Source organism: Hemiscyllium ocellatum, chromosome 14, assembly GCF_020745735.1.
Source record: "Hemiscyllium ocellatum isolate sHemOce1 chromosome 14, sHemOce1.pat.X.cur, whole genome shotgun sequence".
NCBI classification, from domain to species: domain Eukaryota; kingdom Metazoa; phylum Chordata; class Chondrichthyes; order Orectolobiformes; family Hemiscylliidae; genus Hemiscyllium; species Hemiscyllium ocellatum.
In genome coordinates, this window is record NC_083414.1 from 5,924,687 (window position 1) to 5,942,979 (window position 18,293).

The following is an 18,293-nucleotide window of genomic DNA, read 5'->3' on the forward strand; positions in this document are numbered from 1 at the left end:
TGTTTTGTAGACTGCTTTCCTTTGTGACTGGGAGTAGGTGGTGGGTAAAGTGTTTGTAATTGTATATTGTGGGCATTGACTTGGTGTAAACTCTGCTCTTCAGGGCTGAACTCGCCCCTTTGCTGGGTTTCTGTCATCGTGGTACCTTTAGCAGACAATGTGTGTGAAAAGTCCACATTTTTTTTATGTAGTGCTGTTAGTTTTGTGAAATTTCAGGCACCCTGTGGTTCTGTGTGCCCCCATTTCTCTTGTGCATTGTTATTGTTGTATTGCATTTTGTGCAACTATGAATTAAAAAATAAATAAAAACTGAAAGACCTGTGGATGTTGTAAATCAGGAACGAAAACAGAAGTTGCTGGAAAAGCTCAGCAAGTCAAGCAGCATCTGGGTGGCACAGTGGATCAGTGGTTAGCATCGCTGCCTCACAGTGCCAGGGACCTGGGTTTGACAGCCTTGGGTCACTGTCTGTGTGGAGTTTGCATGTTCTCCCTGCGTCTATGTGGGCTTCCTCCAACAGTCCAAAGATGTGCAGGTTAGGTGAATTGGCCATGCTAAATTGCCCGTAGTGTTCAGGAACGTGTAGGCTGGGTGCATTAGTCAGGGGAACGTAGGGTATTGGGTCTGGATGGGTTACTCTTCAGAGGGTTGGTGTGGACTTGTTGGGCTGAAGGGCCTATTTCCACACAGAAGGGATTCTATGAGGCTGCCAGAGCAGCTGAACTTTTCCAGCAATTTCTGTCTTTGTTCCAAATGATTTCCTTCTCTGGCTCAATATCAATTTATTTTTTTTTGTTTGATCAGGTCAGAGCCAGCCAAGTAAATAAACCATCGCATCCGTTTATACCTGCTCCGCGGAATGCTCCACAGATGTACAGCTTTCCCTCCACTGCCCCAGCGTTGGTGGAGTTGGTGCGTAGTGACAGAATCGGGGTTGGCAGAGAAGGCCCTGCCCTCCAGAAATCTCCATCCGGGTTGTAGATTTCCACAGCATCCAAACACCTCCTGGCCTGCCCTCGGTCCGGCCCACTGCAGCCTATCCCACCTGAAATGGAGAACTTCTGCATGAGTCGGAAGGTTTCTAAATTGCACCTAAAAATACAGAACATGGTGGAGTGAGGCCATTCACCCCATCGAAATGAACTCATCTAAAATAAAACAAAGAACGATGGGTGATGGAACTAGGGGAGGCAATGGCTGAGTGGTATTATTGGTAGACTGCTGATCTAGGTAATGTTCTGGGGAACCAGGTTCAAATCCTGCCACAGCAGGTAGTGGAATTTGAATTCAATGAATTCTGGAATTAAGAATCTAATGATGCCTGTGAATCATAGAATCCCAACAGTATAAAAACAGGCCCTTTGGCTCAGCAAGTCCACACTGACCCTCCGAAGAATAACCCATCCCCTTCCCCATATTTGCCCCTAATTATTGCACCTAACCTACACATCTCTGAACACCATGGGCAATTTAGCACGGCCAATTTACCTAACCAGCACATCCTTGGATTGTGGAAGGAAACCAGAGCACTTGGAGGAAACCCACACAGACTTGGGGAGAACATGCAAACTCTACACAGACAGTCACCCGAAGCTGGAATTGAACCCAGGTTCCTGGTGCTGTGAGGCAGCAGTGCTAACCATTGAGCCACCATGCCACCCTGTTTCCTCTTCTCTCTCCAGTTATTCTTTTTCCTTTAATATAAAGAATCTTTTTGAAGCCACCCTAATCTTCTTAATCCGTTGTTCTTTGTTGGAATAACCCACTGGGTCACTAATGCCCTTGAGGGAAGGAAACTGCCATCCTTCCCTGGTCTGGCTTACATGTGACTCCAGACCCACAGCAATGTGGGTGAATCTTAACGGTCCTCTGGGCAATAAATACTGGCCTAGCCAGTGACACCCTGGTCCAGGGATTGAATTAAAGAAAATAAATCTGAAACAAAAATGGAAGTTGCCAGGGATACTCAGCAGGCTGCCATTTATCTGGATGACGTGCTAATAACAATGAACAAAGTCAAAAATCACATGACATAATCGTTATGGGTTTATAGTCCAACAGGTTTATTTGAAACTTAAGCTTTTGGAGCCTCACTCCTTCCTCAGGGAGCTAGTGAGAGAGAATACATTGGACACAGAATTTATAAGTAAAAGATTAAAGGGTCATACAACTTATATAAATGTACTGAACAAACTTAGATGGTTGTTAAGTCTTCAATCAATTTGAATGGAGTTGCAAGCTTTGATTGATCAATATGTAAATCCCAGAATTTCTTTCAAGTCACTGCCCCAAGCTAACTTCAGGTTTTATCAGATTCAAGGTGAGACCTCAGGTCAGACAATGCATTTTGGGTGTGAGGACATGGTTCAATACTGTTTATACTCAGTAGTCAGACTAGTTCTGTTTCCAAAGTAGGAATTTATAAAATGCCACATGGACTGACTGCCTCCAGATTGTGCACTTTTTGTACAAAATAGAATGTATCTGCAAATACAAATCTGAAAATGCAAATTCACCCCATAGATCTTTTGTGTGTGTGTCTGTGTGTGTGGGTGTATCTGTGTGTGTGGGTGTATCTGTGTGTGTGGGTGTGTGTGTGTATATATACGTGTGCTTGTGAAAGAGAGTGAATGAGTGAGAGGGAGAGGGAGTATGTGTGTGTATATGAGAGAAGGTCTGTGTGCGTGTGTATTTGTGTGAGAAGGTGTGTTTGTTCAATACATTTGCATAAGTTGCATGACCCTTATTCTCTTTCACTATCTGCCTGATTATTCTCTCTCACTATCTCTGAAAGCTTGCGATTTCAGATAAACCCGGTATCATGTGATGTTTGACTTTGTCCACAACAGTCCTACACCAGTACCTCCACATCATGAATAACAGTGAAGACCACTAACAAGCACTAAGAGACATGAACATATTCCTTAGATGTTCCTCCAAGGCAGGTGTGCACCTTAGAGGGGAGAATTGTGTGTTCCAGGCACCCCAAGTGGCTACAGAGTTGAAAAGACTGGGATATATGCATTAGAGGATAAAGTCAGGATGACCAAAGATGCCCTGGCTCCCAGCAACTTATATTGGCATTGATCTTGGAAATGTCAAAGATTTTCTATGGGGTCTCAGCTGAGCCCTGATTCAAGTTATTTTCCTATATTTCCTGGTTTGTAAATGCTTTTAGTTGCTAATATTAACAACTTAAAGGATACAAAGGATCGGGCTAGAAATTGGAGTTAAGGTAGGAGACCTTCTTCAATATACATGAATGAAACATTTGAACAAGTCATCTTTGAATCTGCTAATTCATTACTGCTGATTCATTCCCCTTCCTCAATCATTAGTTTGTTAGCTGCATAAACAGTTCATCATTTCCACTCAGACATCACTGTTTCTTCACTGTCGCTGGGTCCAAATCCTGGAATTCCCTCCCCCAGGGCATTGTGAGTCAACCCGCAACACATGGATTGCAATGGTTCAAGAAGGCAGCTCACCTCCCCCCACCCCCACCTCCACCCCCACCCCTTCTCAAGGGGCAGCTAGGGACAGGCAATAAATGCTGGGCCCAGCCACACTCATATCCCACAAGTGAATAAACGAAAAGTGAATTTTGAAAAATCATAAGTTTGTGTAAAAGCATTTCAGCTTTGGAGATCAAAGTGCTGGTATAGAAATAATAATGATTCTTTTTGTTATCAAAGAGTCTGGGGAGCAGAAAATCAGGGTATGGGTAGAAACTGGGTATTGGGCTGTGAGTTGCACAAATAGCATTGAATGGCGTAGCAGGTACAAAGGGCCAAATGGCCTACTCCTGCTCCCATTTTCTATGTTTCTCTGTTACTCCTGGAATATAGAGTCTCCCCTGAATTCAGGGGTGGAAGTGTGTGTGTGTTCGTTGTCCATTCACAGTACACAGGCTGTGTTTTGTTGTGCAGTGGTCAGTAGCCGAAGTTCTGGGTTCATGTCCTACCCCAGGACTCAATGGTCAAGACACACATGTTCAGAATGCAGGCACACAGGGTGAGTGGCTACCTGCAAATCCTTCCTCCTCATAATGAGCATTAACAGTAGGAAAAGTTTCTGAGTCAGCCACAGCACATGGTAGCTATTCTGCAATGCAGTTCGTACCTGTAAGGGTTAACTGATATCACGAAATAAGCGCCACCCATCCAAATATAAAACTGTTCCTGAGATTAGCCAACTGGTGTGTTGTTCCAGAGAAAAGTCAATAAATGCATATACTTAAACTGAGCCTGTCTCACAAGGAGCTGAAAATGTGTTGCTGGAAAAGCGCAGTAGGTCAGGCAGCATCCAAGGAGCAGGAGAGTCGACATTTCGGGCTCATGCCCGAAACGCCGACTCTCCTGCTCCTTTGATGCTGCCTGACCTGCTGCGCTTTTCCAGCAACACATTTTCAGCTCTGATCTCCAGCGTCTGCAGTCCTCACTTTCTCCTGTCTCACAAGGAGACAATTGCATATCTGAGACCTCATCAGCTATTAGGAGTGTTGCTGAACAAAGAGACCTGGAGTGCAGGTTCATAGCTCCTTGAAGGTGGAGTCACAGGTGGATAGGATGGTGAAGTTTGATACACTTGCCCTTATTGGTCAGAGTATTGAGTACAGGAGTTGGAAGGTCATGTTGTGGCTGTACAGGACATTGGTTGGGCCACTTTTGGAATACTGCATTCAATTCTGTACTCCCTGCTATAGGAAGGATGTTGTGAAATTTGCAAGGGGTCAGAAAACATTCACAAGGATATTGCCAGAGTTGGAGTGTTTGAGCTATAAGGAGAGGCTAAATAGGCTGGGGCTGTTTTCCCTGGAGCATCAGGGGCTGAGGGGTGACCTTATAGAGGTTTATAAAATCATGAGGAGCATGAATAGGTTAGATTCCCAGGGTAGGGGAGTCCAAAACTAGAGGATATAGGTTTAGGGTGAGAGGGAAAGATTTAAATGGGGCCTAAGAGGAAAATTATTCACGCAGAGAGTGGTGCATGTATGGAACGAGCTGCCAGAGGAAGTGGTGGAGGCTGGTACAATTACAACAGCCAAAAGGCATTTGGATGGATATATGAATAGGAAGGGTTTAGAGGGATGTGGGCCAAATGCTAGCAAATAGGACTTGGTTAGTTTAGGATATCTGGTCGGCATGGACGAGTTGGACTGAAGGGTCTGTTTCCATGTTGTACATCTCTATCTCTATGATTCTAACTAATACATAATAAACTTTTACTGTTGATCAAGAGCAAGCTTCACTCGATGGTCTAAAGGGGCTTTTTCTGTGCTGTAGGCCTCTGCGACTTCATGATTCTTTTCTGCTAAAGGCTTTATGTGGGCATCCTTTCTCCACTTGGTACTAGTAACTCAGACTAACACCAACAAGAAGGATGGGTGCACTGAATTGGCCCAAGGTATCTCAGTCACACCGTTGGCAGGCTTGGGCACATCCAGATGGTGATATGTAAGGAGTTGTAGCTCGGGTGCTGGTTGTGGTGGTTCTGGGTATGTTCACTGACAATAAAACAACTGGAACCGGCAACTGGAAGCAGTGGGAGTGAAACCAAATAAATTCCAAACGGCACAATACAGCAGCACCTCACAGGAGGCTCCAGGGCACTGAAGATGTCACCGAGTCAGGGGACGAAACATCTGCAAATCAACTTCCAGCTTGGTGAACATACCCACAACAACTGCAATTAAGGATTACGGTGAGAGGGCGGGTAAGTGGAGCTGACTGCACTAAGAGATCGGCCATGATCTTATTGAATGGCAGGGCAGGCTCGATGGGCCAAATGGCCTACTCCTAGTTCTTATGGTGCGGCACTGACCCTGTGAAGAGCATTCCACCCAGCCCCTGCCCGTTCCCTACGACCCTGCATTTCCCCATGGCCAATCCATCTAACCTGCACACCTTCAGCCTGTGGGAGGAAACCCATGCAGACACAGGGAGAATGTGCAAACTGCACACGGACAGTCGCCTGAGGGTGGAAATGATCTCAGGTCCCTGGCGCTATGAGGCAGCAGTGCTAACAACTGAGTCACCGTGTCACATTTAATGGATAGAGAAATCTCCTTTCCTGTGAATCATAGTCCCACAACCCTGCACCGCCCGTTTCTACCTCCTGCCCAAAATCCACAAACCTGACTGCCCCGGCCGACCCATTGTCTCAGCCTGCTCCTGCCCCACCGAACTCATCTCCCAATACCTCGACACGGTCCTGTCCCCTTTAGTCCAAGAACTCCCCACCTACGTTCGGGACACCACCCACGCCCTCCAACTCCTCCAGGATTTTTGCTTCCCCGGTCCCCAACGCCTTATTTTCACCATGGACATCCAGTCCCTGTACACCTCCATCCCCCATCACGAAGGACTCAAAGCCCTTCGCTTCTTCCTTTCCCGCCGCACCACCCAGTACCCTTCCACTGACACCCTCCTTCGACTGACTGAACTGGTCCTCACCCTGAATAACTTCTCTTTCCAATCCTCCCACTTCCTCCAAACTAAAGGAGTTGCCATGGGCACCCGCATGGGTCCCAGCTATGCCTGTCTCTTCATAGGATATGTGGAACAGTCCATCTTCCGCAACTACACTGGCACCACCCCCCACCTTTTCCTCCGCTACATCGATGACTGTATCGGCGCTGCCTCGTGCTCCCACGAGGTTGAACAGTTCATACACTTTACCAACACCTTCCATCCCGACCTCAAATTCACCTGGATTGTCTCAGACTCCTCCCTCCCCTTCCTAGACCTTTCCATTTCTATCTCAGGCGACCGACTCAACACAGACATCTACTATAAACCGACTGACTCCCACAGCTACCTGGACTACACCTCCTCCCACCCTGCCCCCTGTAAAAACTCCATCCCATATTCCCAATTCCTTCATCTCCGCTGCATCTGCTGCCAGGAGGACCAGTTCCAACACCGCACAGCTCAGATGGCCTCCTTCTTCAAGGACCGCAGATTCCCCCCAGACGTGATCGATGATGCCCTCCACCGCATCTCCTCCACTTCCCGCTCCTCCAACCGCCACCAAGACAGAACCCCACTGGTTCTCATCTACCACCCCACCAACCTCCGTATACAGCGCACCATCCGCCGTCATTTCCACCACCTCCAAACGGACCCTACCACCAGGGATATATTTCCCTCCCCTCCCCTATCAGCGTTCCGCAAAGACCACTCCCTTCGTGACTCCCTCGTCAGGTCCACACCCCCCACCAACCCAACCTCCACTCAAGGATTGGCAGACGGAGCCTTGGTTTGAAGTCTCAATGTGAAGATAGCACCTTCAACAGTGCAGCACCCCCGCAGTATTGCACTGAGAGTCTCAGGCTGCATTGCAGGATCAAGTCTCTGGAGCAGTACATAAAGCCACAATCAGAGATGCTGGAGGACGAGAGCAGGTTGCATGCAATACGTCTACAGAGGGGATTTGAAATCTTGTGGAAAAGGTGAGGCAGTGGAGGTTGTCCAGCAGGGGGTGCTCTTTGAGCAGGATTTGATGAGGATTGTGATAGTTGGCAAATCCCCAATCAGTCGGAGTTTGTGTAAGGAGTTGATGCTGAGACACTGATTCCCAGGCTGTGGGGTCACATGGTGTGGTTTAAGGAGCCGAGCAGAGATGAAATGAGATTTCCTCAAGGAAAAAGTTGAGAACCTTTTGATTTCTGCTGTCAGAAAATGTGGATACTCAGTCAGTGAGTGTATTCAAGACAAAGGATAATATAATTTTCAGTATTAAGGGATTTAAAAGGATATTATCAGAATTATGGCTTGATCAATCATATTGAATATCAGAGGAATCTCAAATGGCCAAGCAGCTGACTCTGGCATCCAATGATCTTTTGGACTGGGGTTTCTGTCAGGATTGCAAAGTCAGATAAATGGCTGACATAACATTGAGGGCTGAAGGGTCTGCACTGTGCTGTCCTGTTCTATGTTCTATGTTGTATGTTTAGAAGGAGATAGTTCTAAATCAGACAGGGCCGGATGTTGGAAAGCCAATTGTGATATTAAAAGTAGAGGGAAGCACATCACCTCTAAATGAAGAGAGGATCGTTTGGTGAGCTGAAGGAGCCTGGAGTGAACACTCATGCATTGGATGGGATGAGACATTGAGAGTATTAGACACCTGAGTTTCTGACTTCCAAAGCTCCCTGCTGCTCTCATTAAACATTTGTGTAATTCACGAGCTCCACTTCCGTGCAGCTAATTTTCACCATAGCACGCCTCACAATCTGCCTTTATCTGCAATTTTAGTTTCAGACAGAGAATGTATTGCACAGCGACCAAGGGTGGGGGAAGCTTAGGACAGGGACTTGCTATCCAGCCATCCACCCCTAGTCCCGGTGGCCTCATGGTTATACACTTTGAAAGGAAGAGTAATTTTTAATGGTGATATGGTGGCGAATGTGGATGTACAAAGTGACCTCGAAGGTAGACAGGCAGGTGCAGCAAACAGTTAGGAAAGGCAATGTTCACTGCAAGAGGATTTGAGTTCAGAAGTGAAGATCGGTTCCTGCAGTACTCCATTTGTAAAAGAAACAGGAACAAGAGGGCATAGATTTAAAGTCACATGCAAATGAAGCAAGAGTGATATGAGAAAAGAAATTGTTTTCACACAGTGATTATTTAGGGTCTGGAATGCCCTGCCTGGAAAATGGTGGAAACAGGTTCAATTGAGGCATTCAAGAGAGGCACTGGACAATTAGTTGGAGAGCGATGGGGGTGTGAAAGGATGTGGAGAAATGGCAGGAGATTGGTACTAGGGGATAGTCTGGTACAAATTGCCTCATCTCCACTGCAACATTTCTGTGGTCTTTGCAATTTGTACTTTTGTAAGCCACCCACCAGGATTCCATCAATTAGACAGGCGGCCCGGTGGCACAGTGGTTAGCACTGCTGCCTCACAGCGCCAGAGACCTGGGTTCAGTTCCCACCTCAGGCGACTGTCTATGTGGAGTTTGCACATTCTCCCCGTGTCTGTGTGGGTCCCCTCCGGGTGCTCCGGTTTCCTCCCACAGTCCAAAAATGTGCAGGTCAGGTGAATTGGCCATGCTAAATTGCCCATAGTGTGAAGGGCAGGGGTAAATGTAGGGGAATGGGTCTGGGTGGGTTGTGCTTCGGCGAGTCGGTGTGGACTTGTTGGACCGAAGGGCCTGTTTCCACACTGTAAGTAATCTAAGCTAATCTAGACCGTAGGAGAACAAGGGATTTCTTCAGGAGCTGCTGTTGAGTCAAAAGGTTGTGGGTTTTAAGATCCTTTACAGGGATTTGAGTCCTGATATGAGCTAAGACTCCCTCAGGGACCACTCCATATTCAGAGGTGATGTTAAACTGTCTGTTTATACCCTCTCAAGTAGCACACAGGATTGGAACTGTGTCAAATGAAAAGCAGGAGAAGTCTCCCCCCAGGTCCTCATCTAACGTTCACTGAAGAAAGAGATGTGGTCTTTTACCTCACGAGTGTTAAAGTTCATGTTAAAATTGTACAAGACATTGGTTCAGCCGCATTTAGAATACTGCGTACAATTCTGGTCGCCATATTACCAAAAGGATGTGGACGCTTTGGAGAGGGTGCAGAGGAGGTTCATGAGGATGTTGCCTGGTATGGAAGGTGCTAGCTATGAAGAGAGGTTGAGTAGGTTAGGTTTATTTTCATTAGAAAAAAGGAGATTGAGGGGAGACCTGATTGAGGTTTATAAAATCATGACGGGGATGGACAGGGTGGATAGAGACAAGCTTTTTCCCAGGGTGAAGGATTCAATAACGAATGGTCACACTTTCAAAGTGAGAGGTGGAAAGTTTAAGGGGGATACATGCGGCAAGTACTTCACACAGAGGGTGGTGGGTGTCTGGAACGCGTTGCCAGCAGAGATGGTAGAGGCAGGCACAGTAGATTCATTTAAGATGCGTTTGGGCAGATGCATGAGTAGGTGGGGAGCAGAGGGATACAGATACTTAGGAATTGGGCGACAGGTTTAACAGGACATTTGGATCGGCTCAGGCTTGGAGGGCCGAAGGGCCTGTTCCTGGGCTGTAAAATTTCTTTGTTCTTTATAGGATTTTTCCATGTGTAAATTGGCTGTGACATCATAAGAGTTTCTGCACTTCAAACATTGAGTGTAAAGTACTTTTAATTATCCTGAAGTCCTGAAAGGCACCATATAAATGCAAGTCTTCCTCAAGCCAGCTACTGATTGAAAGATAAAATTGGACTTGGGGAGGGGTGAGGAAATAGAATAGACTGATGCTTTACAAAACTACCTCCCTTCCTTTACTACCCACCGTGTCCCTGAATGGAATCAGTAGGGTACACGATGAACTGAAAGCGATTATGACAGCTGAAATGATGCTAGGTCATGTCAGAGTGATTTTGCTGTCATGTCACATCACACACAGATTGTCTGAATCCAGCCAGCTTTGGCAGGCGTGATCAATTAAATATTCACGCGTATTAACTCGTTTGATTCAATTGCAAGATCAGAGCAGGACAGTGCAGATTTGGATCAGTTTGTAAGCTGCCCATCCTGATAACTCTGTGGGCCTTTTCTCTACAGCCTCAGCTTTATGTTAATAAGAACTGCAGGCACAGCTTGCCCACTCCCTGTTGAATTGAACAGTTCATTGCACGTGTTTCATTTGTAACTGGGAAGCCATGGGTCTTCAACCACATCCTCCCCCCTCAGTAATGTGGGGATCCCTGCACAAGGGAGAGGGAGACGAGAATGTGGAAAGGTCCTTCAGCCCATTAGAGTCAAGAGTGTGGTGCTGGAAAAGCACAGCAGGTCAGGCAGCATCCGAGGAGCAGGAGAATCAACGTTTTGGGCATAAGCCATTCATCAGGAGGGCTGATGATTCCTAATGAAGGGCTTATGTCTGAAACATCGTATCTCCTGTTCCTCGGACGCTGCCTGACCTGCTGTGCTTTTCCAGCACCACACTCTAAAACTCTGATCTCCAGCATCTGCAGTCCTCGCTTTCTCATAATTCCCCACACTGGAAAACATGGAGGCTTGGTCACTGAGCTTCCTCAGGGAGGTAACCCTAACCATGTGGCACTCCTTCAGCAGTGAGCTCTGACTCTCTGCGAGAGCTAGACCTAGTCGTTCCGGGGGGGGGGGGTGGGGGGGGGTGGGGAGTGGTGGAGTGTCGGAGCTGCTGTGGATGACTGGGAGATGGAAAGTGATGAATGATCAAGGAAGGAAGGAAGGAGGCTTTTGTCATGCGGTAACTTAACATGAAAGTTGAGTTGGCAGTTAGGAAGGCAAATGCAATGCTCACATTCACTTCAAGAGGGCTAGAATACAAGAGCAGAGATGTACTGCTGACACTGTACAAGGCTCTGGTCAGATCGGGTTTGAAATATTGTGAGCAGTTTTGGACCCTATATCTAAGGAAGGATGTGTTAGAGGAGGTTTACAGGAATGATTCCAGGGATGAAGGGCGTATCATATGAGGAGCGGTTGAGGATTCTAGTTCTAGACCCAATAGTTTGTTTATATAACTCTAGCCCTGAATTCTGCTCTTACACGCAGGTAGGAATAAATTCTCTACATACAAACTATGTGCAGGAGTAGGCCATTTGGCTCTTCAAGCCTGTTCTGTCATTCCAACTCAGTTGCCTTTTTCCACTCTCTCCCATTTCCTTTGATGCTTTTAACCCTAAGGAACTACCCCTAATTTCTTCCTGAAAACGTTCAATGTTTGATCTCAGCCACCCTCTGTGGCAGAGAATTCCACAGGCTCCCCATTCTCTGGGTGAAGAAATTTCTCCCTGTCTCAGTCCAAAATCACCTACTCATAGCCTTAGTTGGTGACCCTTGGTTCGGGACTCCCCGGTCATCAGGAACATCCTTCCCATATTTACCCTGTCTGGTCCTGTTAGAATTTTCTAGGTTTCTATGAGATTCCCCCCCACCCCCTCCATTCTCCAATGACCGTGGTCCTAAACAATCCAGTCTGTCTTCATATGTCCGTTCTGCTGTCCCAGGAACCAGTTTGATGAACCTTTGTTGCACTCCGTCGTTGCCAGAACATCCTTCCTCAGAGAAGGAGACTAAAACTGCACACAATACCCCAGCTGAGATCTCACCTGTACATGTGTAGGAGAAAGTGAGGACTGCAGATGCTGGAGATCAGAGTCAAAAAGTGTGGTGCTGGAAAAGCACAGCCGGTCAGGCAGCATCCGAGGAGCAGGAGAGTCAACATTTTGAGCATAAGCCCTTCATCAGGAATGTGATGAAGAGCTTATGCTCAAAACATCGATTCTCCTGCTCCTCGGATGCTGCCTGACCGGCTGCGCTTTTCCAGCACCACACGTTTTGACCCTGTAACTGTGCAGCTGCTCCTGCACTCCAATCCTCTTGCTACGGAGGCCAACATACCATTTGCCTTCTCCACTACCTGCGATGCTCACTTTCACTGACTGGTGTACAAGGACACCCAGGTCTTGTTCTACCTCCCCCTTTTCCAATCTATCGCCTTCCTGTTTCTGCTACCAAAGTGGGTCATCTCAATTGGCTTGGCATTCCTTGAACAATCAACGCCTTTCCAAGATACATTGTACTTCAATGTCTACGCTATCAAACCATTTCATGATCTTAAAGACCTCTATCAGGCCACTCCACAGCCTCGCTTTTATGCAGAGAAAAGACCCCATAGCCTGTTCCAATCTGAAAAGAGTCTCAGTTCTAGTATAACTTTACTCTTTGATCTTTCACCTTCTCCAGCTCCAAAATATGCTTTATGCCTTCTTCTGCAGATGTTGAACAGATGTTTCTATAATCTTGATTTCCTTTTTTTCTTTCCATGGCTGTGGAAGTCATGATTAAGAATACATCTTTGGCATACAAAAGTGGAGATTCTATATATATATATAATTGGTAACCCCTTCCCGAACTTTAGTTTATTCTTTCACAAATACAGATGATTTCTGCCACAAATCAGTTGACAGCATTCACCATGGTTCACTTTGCAGCCTCTGATTTTATAGTAAGACTTCGTTACTTGTAGTTTCCCTGCAGATGTCACACAGGACAGCTCTGCTCTTGACAGCTGCATTGAACTCAACTGTACTTGACTGTGCTTTTTTTTCCTTTCCCAGGACATAAGCATGTTTGTGAAGAAATGAAAGTGAAGAGAGGCTTTGATTGTTCGATAAATGCCAAGGCAATTGAGATACTTTTGGATTAACTCCAAGAGTGAGGTTCCTGTTATAAGCAATGTGCTTTAATCTGGTGGGAACCACTATAAATGCATTAAAGCGCTTTATCAAATGGGAACCGGACAGATTATCACAGTTGCTGAACTCTAGAGAGACACAGTGAAATTTTCATTGAATAGCCTTCACAAGAAGGCTTAATTGTTTAATGGGTGACCTTTACTTCATCTCCAGCTTCCAAATTATCCCTGTGTCAACAGCTTTTATTTTGCTGTTTTGCCTCTTTCTTTATTACCCGAGAGGCCCCATTCCTCGCGGCCTTCCTCCCTCCTACACCCTCACTGTTTGCAGCATTGCGATGCTGTCTCTGACACAACCCCAAAGCTTTGCGGGAGCAAATGCCCCTCCCCCTCCTCTACCCCACCATCTCATACCTGTCACAGATCACGGGTTGAAGTTCTCACATGAGCACAGATTCCAGGCCAGAGCTGAGGGACCCTGCCTTTTAGCTAAACCATTGTTCTAAAGTCTTCTCTTTGGCTCCAAATGGACAGAGTGGCGTTTTCTCAGATGACCACTCCAGGCATCTTACGCTATCTTCCTTCTCACCTATCTGCTCCTCACTTCCTGCCGACCTATCCCAATCACCTCCTACCTTCACCTACCTATCACCATCCCACCTACCTTTCCCCTAGCCTCACCCTACCCACGCCCCCATTTATCTCTCAGCCCCCTTCTCCCTTCTCAGTCCTGATGGAGGGTCCTTCCCGAAATGTCAACTTTCCTGCTCCTCGGATGCTGCCTGAGCTGCTGTGCTTTTCCAGCGCCACACACTCAACTCTGATCTCCAGCATCTGCAGTCCTCACTTTCTCCTAGTTTCCTCTCCTACCAGTCTGAGGCACTGGATGAGGTTGGTTTGAGGCAGTTCACTGCCACCAATCATAGAGTCATGGAGCCCAGGGGGTGGCACAGTGGCTCAGTGGCTAGCGCTGCTGCCTCACAGTGCTGGGTTCAGTTCCAGCCTTGGTTTGTGTGGAGTTTGCACATTCTCTCTGTGTCTGCATGGGTTTCCTCTGCGTGCTCTGCTTTTGTCCCGCAGTCCAAAGATGTGTAGGTTATGTGGATTGGCAGTGGGAAATTACCCATGATGTGCAGGCTCGGTGGGTTAGCCCTGGGAGACACATGGATCTGAGTAGGATGCTCCTCAGAGAGTCAGTGTGGACTTGATGGTCCTGCCTCCAAGCTGGAGGAATTCTAGAGTCATCCAGCACAGAAACAGACTCTTCAGTCCAACCAGTCTGTACTAGTCATGTTCCCAAACTAAATTAGTCCCACATGCTTGCACTTGGCCCATATCCAACAGACATTTTTTGTTTATTCATGCACTTATCCAAATGTCTTTTAAACATTGTAACTGAACCCACATCCACCACTTCCTCTGGCAGTTCATTCCACACACAAACCACTCTGTTTAAAAATGTTGCTCTTCATGTCTTATTTAAATCTTTCTCCTCTCACCCTAACCCAGTCTTGAAATCCCCCACCCTCGGGAAAAATGAACTAGCTGTTTATCCTATCCATGCCCCTCATGATTTTATAAACCTCTATGAGGTCATCCCTCAGCCTTCTCGCTCCAATTAAAACAGTCCCAGATTAGAAATCAGAGGTGAGTCCAAAAATAAGACATTTAAAAGATACATGGATTAGTCTCTAAATTCTCACGAGAGCTGAATCATCGAATATCATGGGTGTTTCAATCAATGTTCCTAGGAGCATTGATGATTGTGGTTGGCTGGAGAAACCCATAATGCTTCTCTCAGACAAGGCCTATCAATATCAGCCAATCAGGCACGGGAAAGACCACCATTGGACTATTACCTGGAACTCCAGGTCCAAACACTGGGTGCATTATGGTTAACCCCAACAACAAGGCCCTCAGGCCCTTATCTGACCAGAGTCGAGAGTGTGGTGCTGGAAAAGCACAGCAGGTCAGGCAGCATCCGAGGAGCAGGAGAATCGACGTTTCGGGCATAAGCCCTTCATCAGGAATGAGACCCATGTGAGGGCTTCGTGAGGTGGAAAGGTCTTTCTCCATCAAACTGTAGGTGGGTCTGAGGAAGTTAATGTCCAGCTGTGTGCTGTGAGCACCATCCACTGTGATAATGTAGGGATCGAGGTCAAAGTGAAGGAGGAGCTGGTAGGACACAGACCTGAGGTTAGTGTGCTCTTGCCAGTCTCTGCAGTAACGTAAATCACACTCACGTTGTCTGCAGTGTGGCAATGAACATCACAATGCTTACAGCCACGGATATCTGAGGAGGTAAGGGACGGCAGAAAATTAAAAGAAAAGGTACATAAAATGCTCCCAGCTCCTGCAGATTGGGACAAACAAGGGGCTACAAAGCAGCTTGTAAGAGCGACTGAAAAGGATTAGGAAAGGAAACTTGACAGGACATGAGGCAATTAGGAGAGATTTTACAGTTATATAAGGGAACGCGGCTGGTTAAGGGTACTGAGAGTGGGATATTGTTGGGTACATGACAGGCTTGCTAACAATTATTTTGCTGCAATATTCCCAGTTGAAAAGGATAGTCGCTTGCTGGAAGACCCAAAGAAATTCATAGAAGATCGGGGCCAGGGTCTAAATAAAATTCCTGATGAAGGGCTTATGCCCGAAACGTCGAATTTCCTATTCCTTGGATGCTGCCTGACCTGCTGTGCTTTAACCAGCAACACATTTTCAACTCTAAATAAAATTAGCTTAAGTAATAATTGGTAATGGGGAGATTAATAGAAGTGAAGAGTGACAGATCTCCAGGATTTGATGGTTTCCATCCACGTGTGCTAAAGCAGTAGGACAGCACACCATGATCTTTCAGAGTTCCTTGGATTCAGGAGTTGCACTTATGGGTTGGAAATTTGCTCACGTCATTCCTTGTTACCCTTCTGTAAGGAAGCATGTTGCTAAATGTGAGAGGGTGCAGGAGAGCTGCTGGGACCGGAGGTGAGAAAGGATAGATTTAAAAAGGACCTGAGGGGTAACGTGTTCACATTTTTCACGCAGAGGGTGGTGTGTGTATGGAATCAGCTGCCAGAGGAAGAGGTGGAGGCTGGTACAATAACAACATTTAAAAGGCATCTGGATGGGTATATGAATAGGAAGGGTTTAGAGGGATATGGGCCAAGTGCTGGCAATTGGGGCTAGATCTGATTGGAATGTCTGGTTGGTGCAGATGGGGGTCTATTTCTATGTTGTATGACTCTATGATTCTAAGAAGGGAACCCAGGGGACTACAGACCAGTTAACCTGACATAGATGGCAGGCAAATTGTTGGAGTCTATAATCAAGGATAGGCTGACTGAAAACCTCAAAACAATGTCAGTTAATTGGGGACAGTCAGGATTGATTCATGAGGGTAGGTCACACCTGACAGACCTCATAGAGTTTTTTGAAGAGGTGGCAAAGATGATGGTCAGAAATAAGTTGATGGATGTTATTTATATGGACTTGCAGAATGTTTTTGATAAAGTCCCAAGCAAGAGACTGTTAGCTAAGGTTAAAGCTCACAGAACTGAGGGAATATTATTGATATGGATAGGAAATTGCTTCAATGGTAGGAAACAGAGTTGGAATAATGGGTAAGTACTCAAATTGGCAGAACATGATGAGTGGTGTCCCTCAATGATCTGTGTTGGAGCCTCAATTATTTACAATATTTATTACTGACTAGGATAATGATGTAAAAATATGCAAATTTGCTGACAACACAAAATTGGGTGAAATTGTAAGCATAAAATTACAGCAGGATATTGACAGATCTGGCCATGCTGTGCCAGATGGATTTTAATTTTAGCAAGTGCCAGGTTATCCATTTCAGATCAAAAAAGGATAGATCAAAGCATATTTTAAAAGGAACAGAATTAAATACAGTGGATGTCTAATGAGATTTGGGGATTCTGGTGCATAGTTCATAGAAAATAATCTAGAAGGTTCATGGAATGCTGGTCTTCATATCACAGGTATAAGGAAGGAGGAGTTATGGGCAGTTATACAAAACCCTAGTTAGGCCCACACTTAGAGCACTTAAAGCAGATCTGAGTATCACACATCATGGAGGTTGTTTTGACCCTGGAGGGAGTTCACTGCAGGTTTACAATGATGATACCTGGTCATCAAGGTTAACTTATGAGGAGAGATTAGACAAATTAGGCCATTTTTCTCTAGAATTTGGAAGGCTAGTGCGCAATCTAACTGAGGTAGTCAGGAATATTAATAGAAAGACGGGATAGATAATGATAAACTATTTTCATTGGTTGAAGTGTCTAGTATCAGGAAACATAAGCTAAGAATTAAGACCAGGCCATTCAGGAGCGGTGTTCGAAAGCACTTGTACAAGAGTAGAGGAAGTTTGGAACTGTCTTCCTCAAAATGGCTGTTGATGCTAATTCAATAGTTAAATGTAAATCTGAATTAGACAAATTTTTAATTAAGTGAGGATATCAACTGGTATGAGTGCCAAGACAAGTAAATGGGGTTAGGCCACAGATAGGCCATGACTTGAAGGGCTGAATGGCCTCCTCCTGTTCGAATGGTCCCATGTATTGATGAAGGGCTTTTGCCCTATACGTAGACTCTCCTGCTCCTCGGATGTTGTCTGACCTGCTACGCTTTTCCAGCGCCACACGTTTTGGCTATGTACTCACTCAGACTCAGGTGGTGATGCTCACCTACACAAGTTCATTCTAGGCTTCAAAGCAACCACACAAAAACACAGCCCAGAATTTAAACAATGACCCCTACTTCTAGATTCACCCATAAGAGGAAACATTTTTTCCACATCCATCCAGTCAAGATCCCGTATCTGTTTCAGTTAAGCCACCTCTGAGTTTTCTAAACCCTTGTGGACACAGGTTCAGCCAGGATCAGATTGGTCCCCATTCCCACCTAAGGAAAAACAAGCTCAGTTTACGCAATTCAATCTACATAATTCAATCTGGCCATATGCTCATGTATTGTTGTATGTATTGCTTACATATCTAAGGCAATACCTAAAAGCTCAGTATGGTTGACAGGTGCAACTTGCCATGGAATGTTAAAAGCTAACATTAAATTCACCTCAAGACCTTCCT

At 45.9% G+C, this 18,293-nt stretch overlaps 1 protein-coding gene across 2 annotated transcripts in view; it reads right to left on the reverse strand.

The window, feature by feature from the left end:
- Window positions 1-18,293, reverse strand: part of kbtbd12 (kelch repeat and BTB (POZ) domain containing 12) — a 109,889-nt gene that overhangs the window by 4,133 nt on the left and 87,463 nt on the right. For both annotated transcript variants that reach the window (XM_060835061.1, XM_060835060.1), the window contains one exon: window positions 846-1,043. In XM_060835061.1, the coding sequence (XP_060691044.1) occupies window positions 846-1,043 (198 nt within the window). The remainder of the gene's footprint in view (window positions 1-845; window positions 1,044-18,293) is intronic.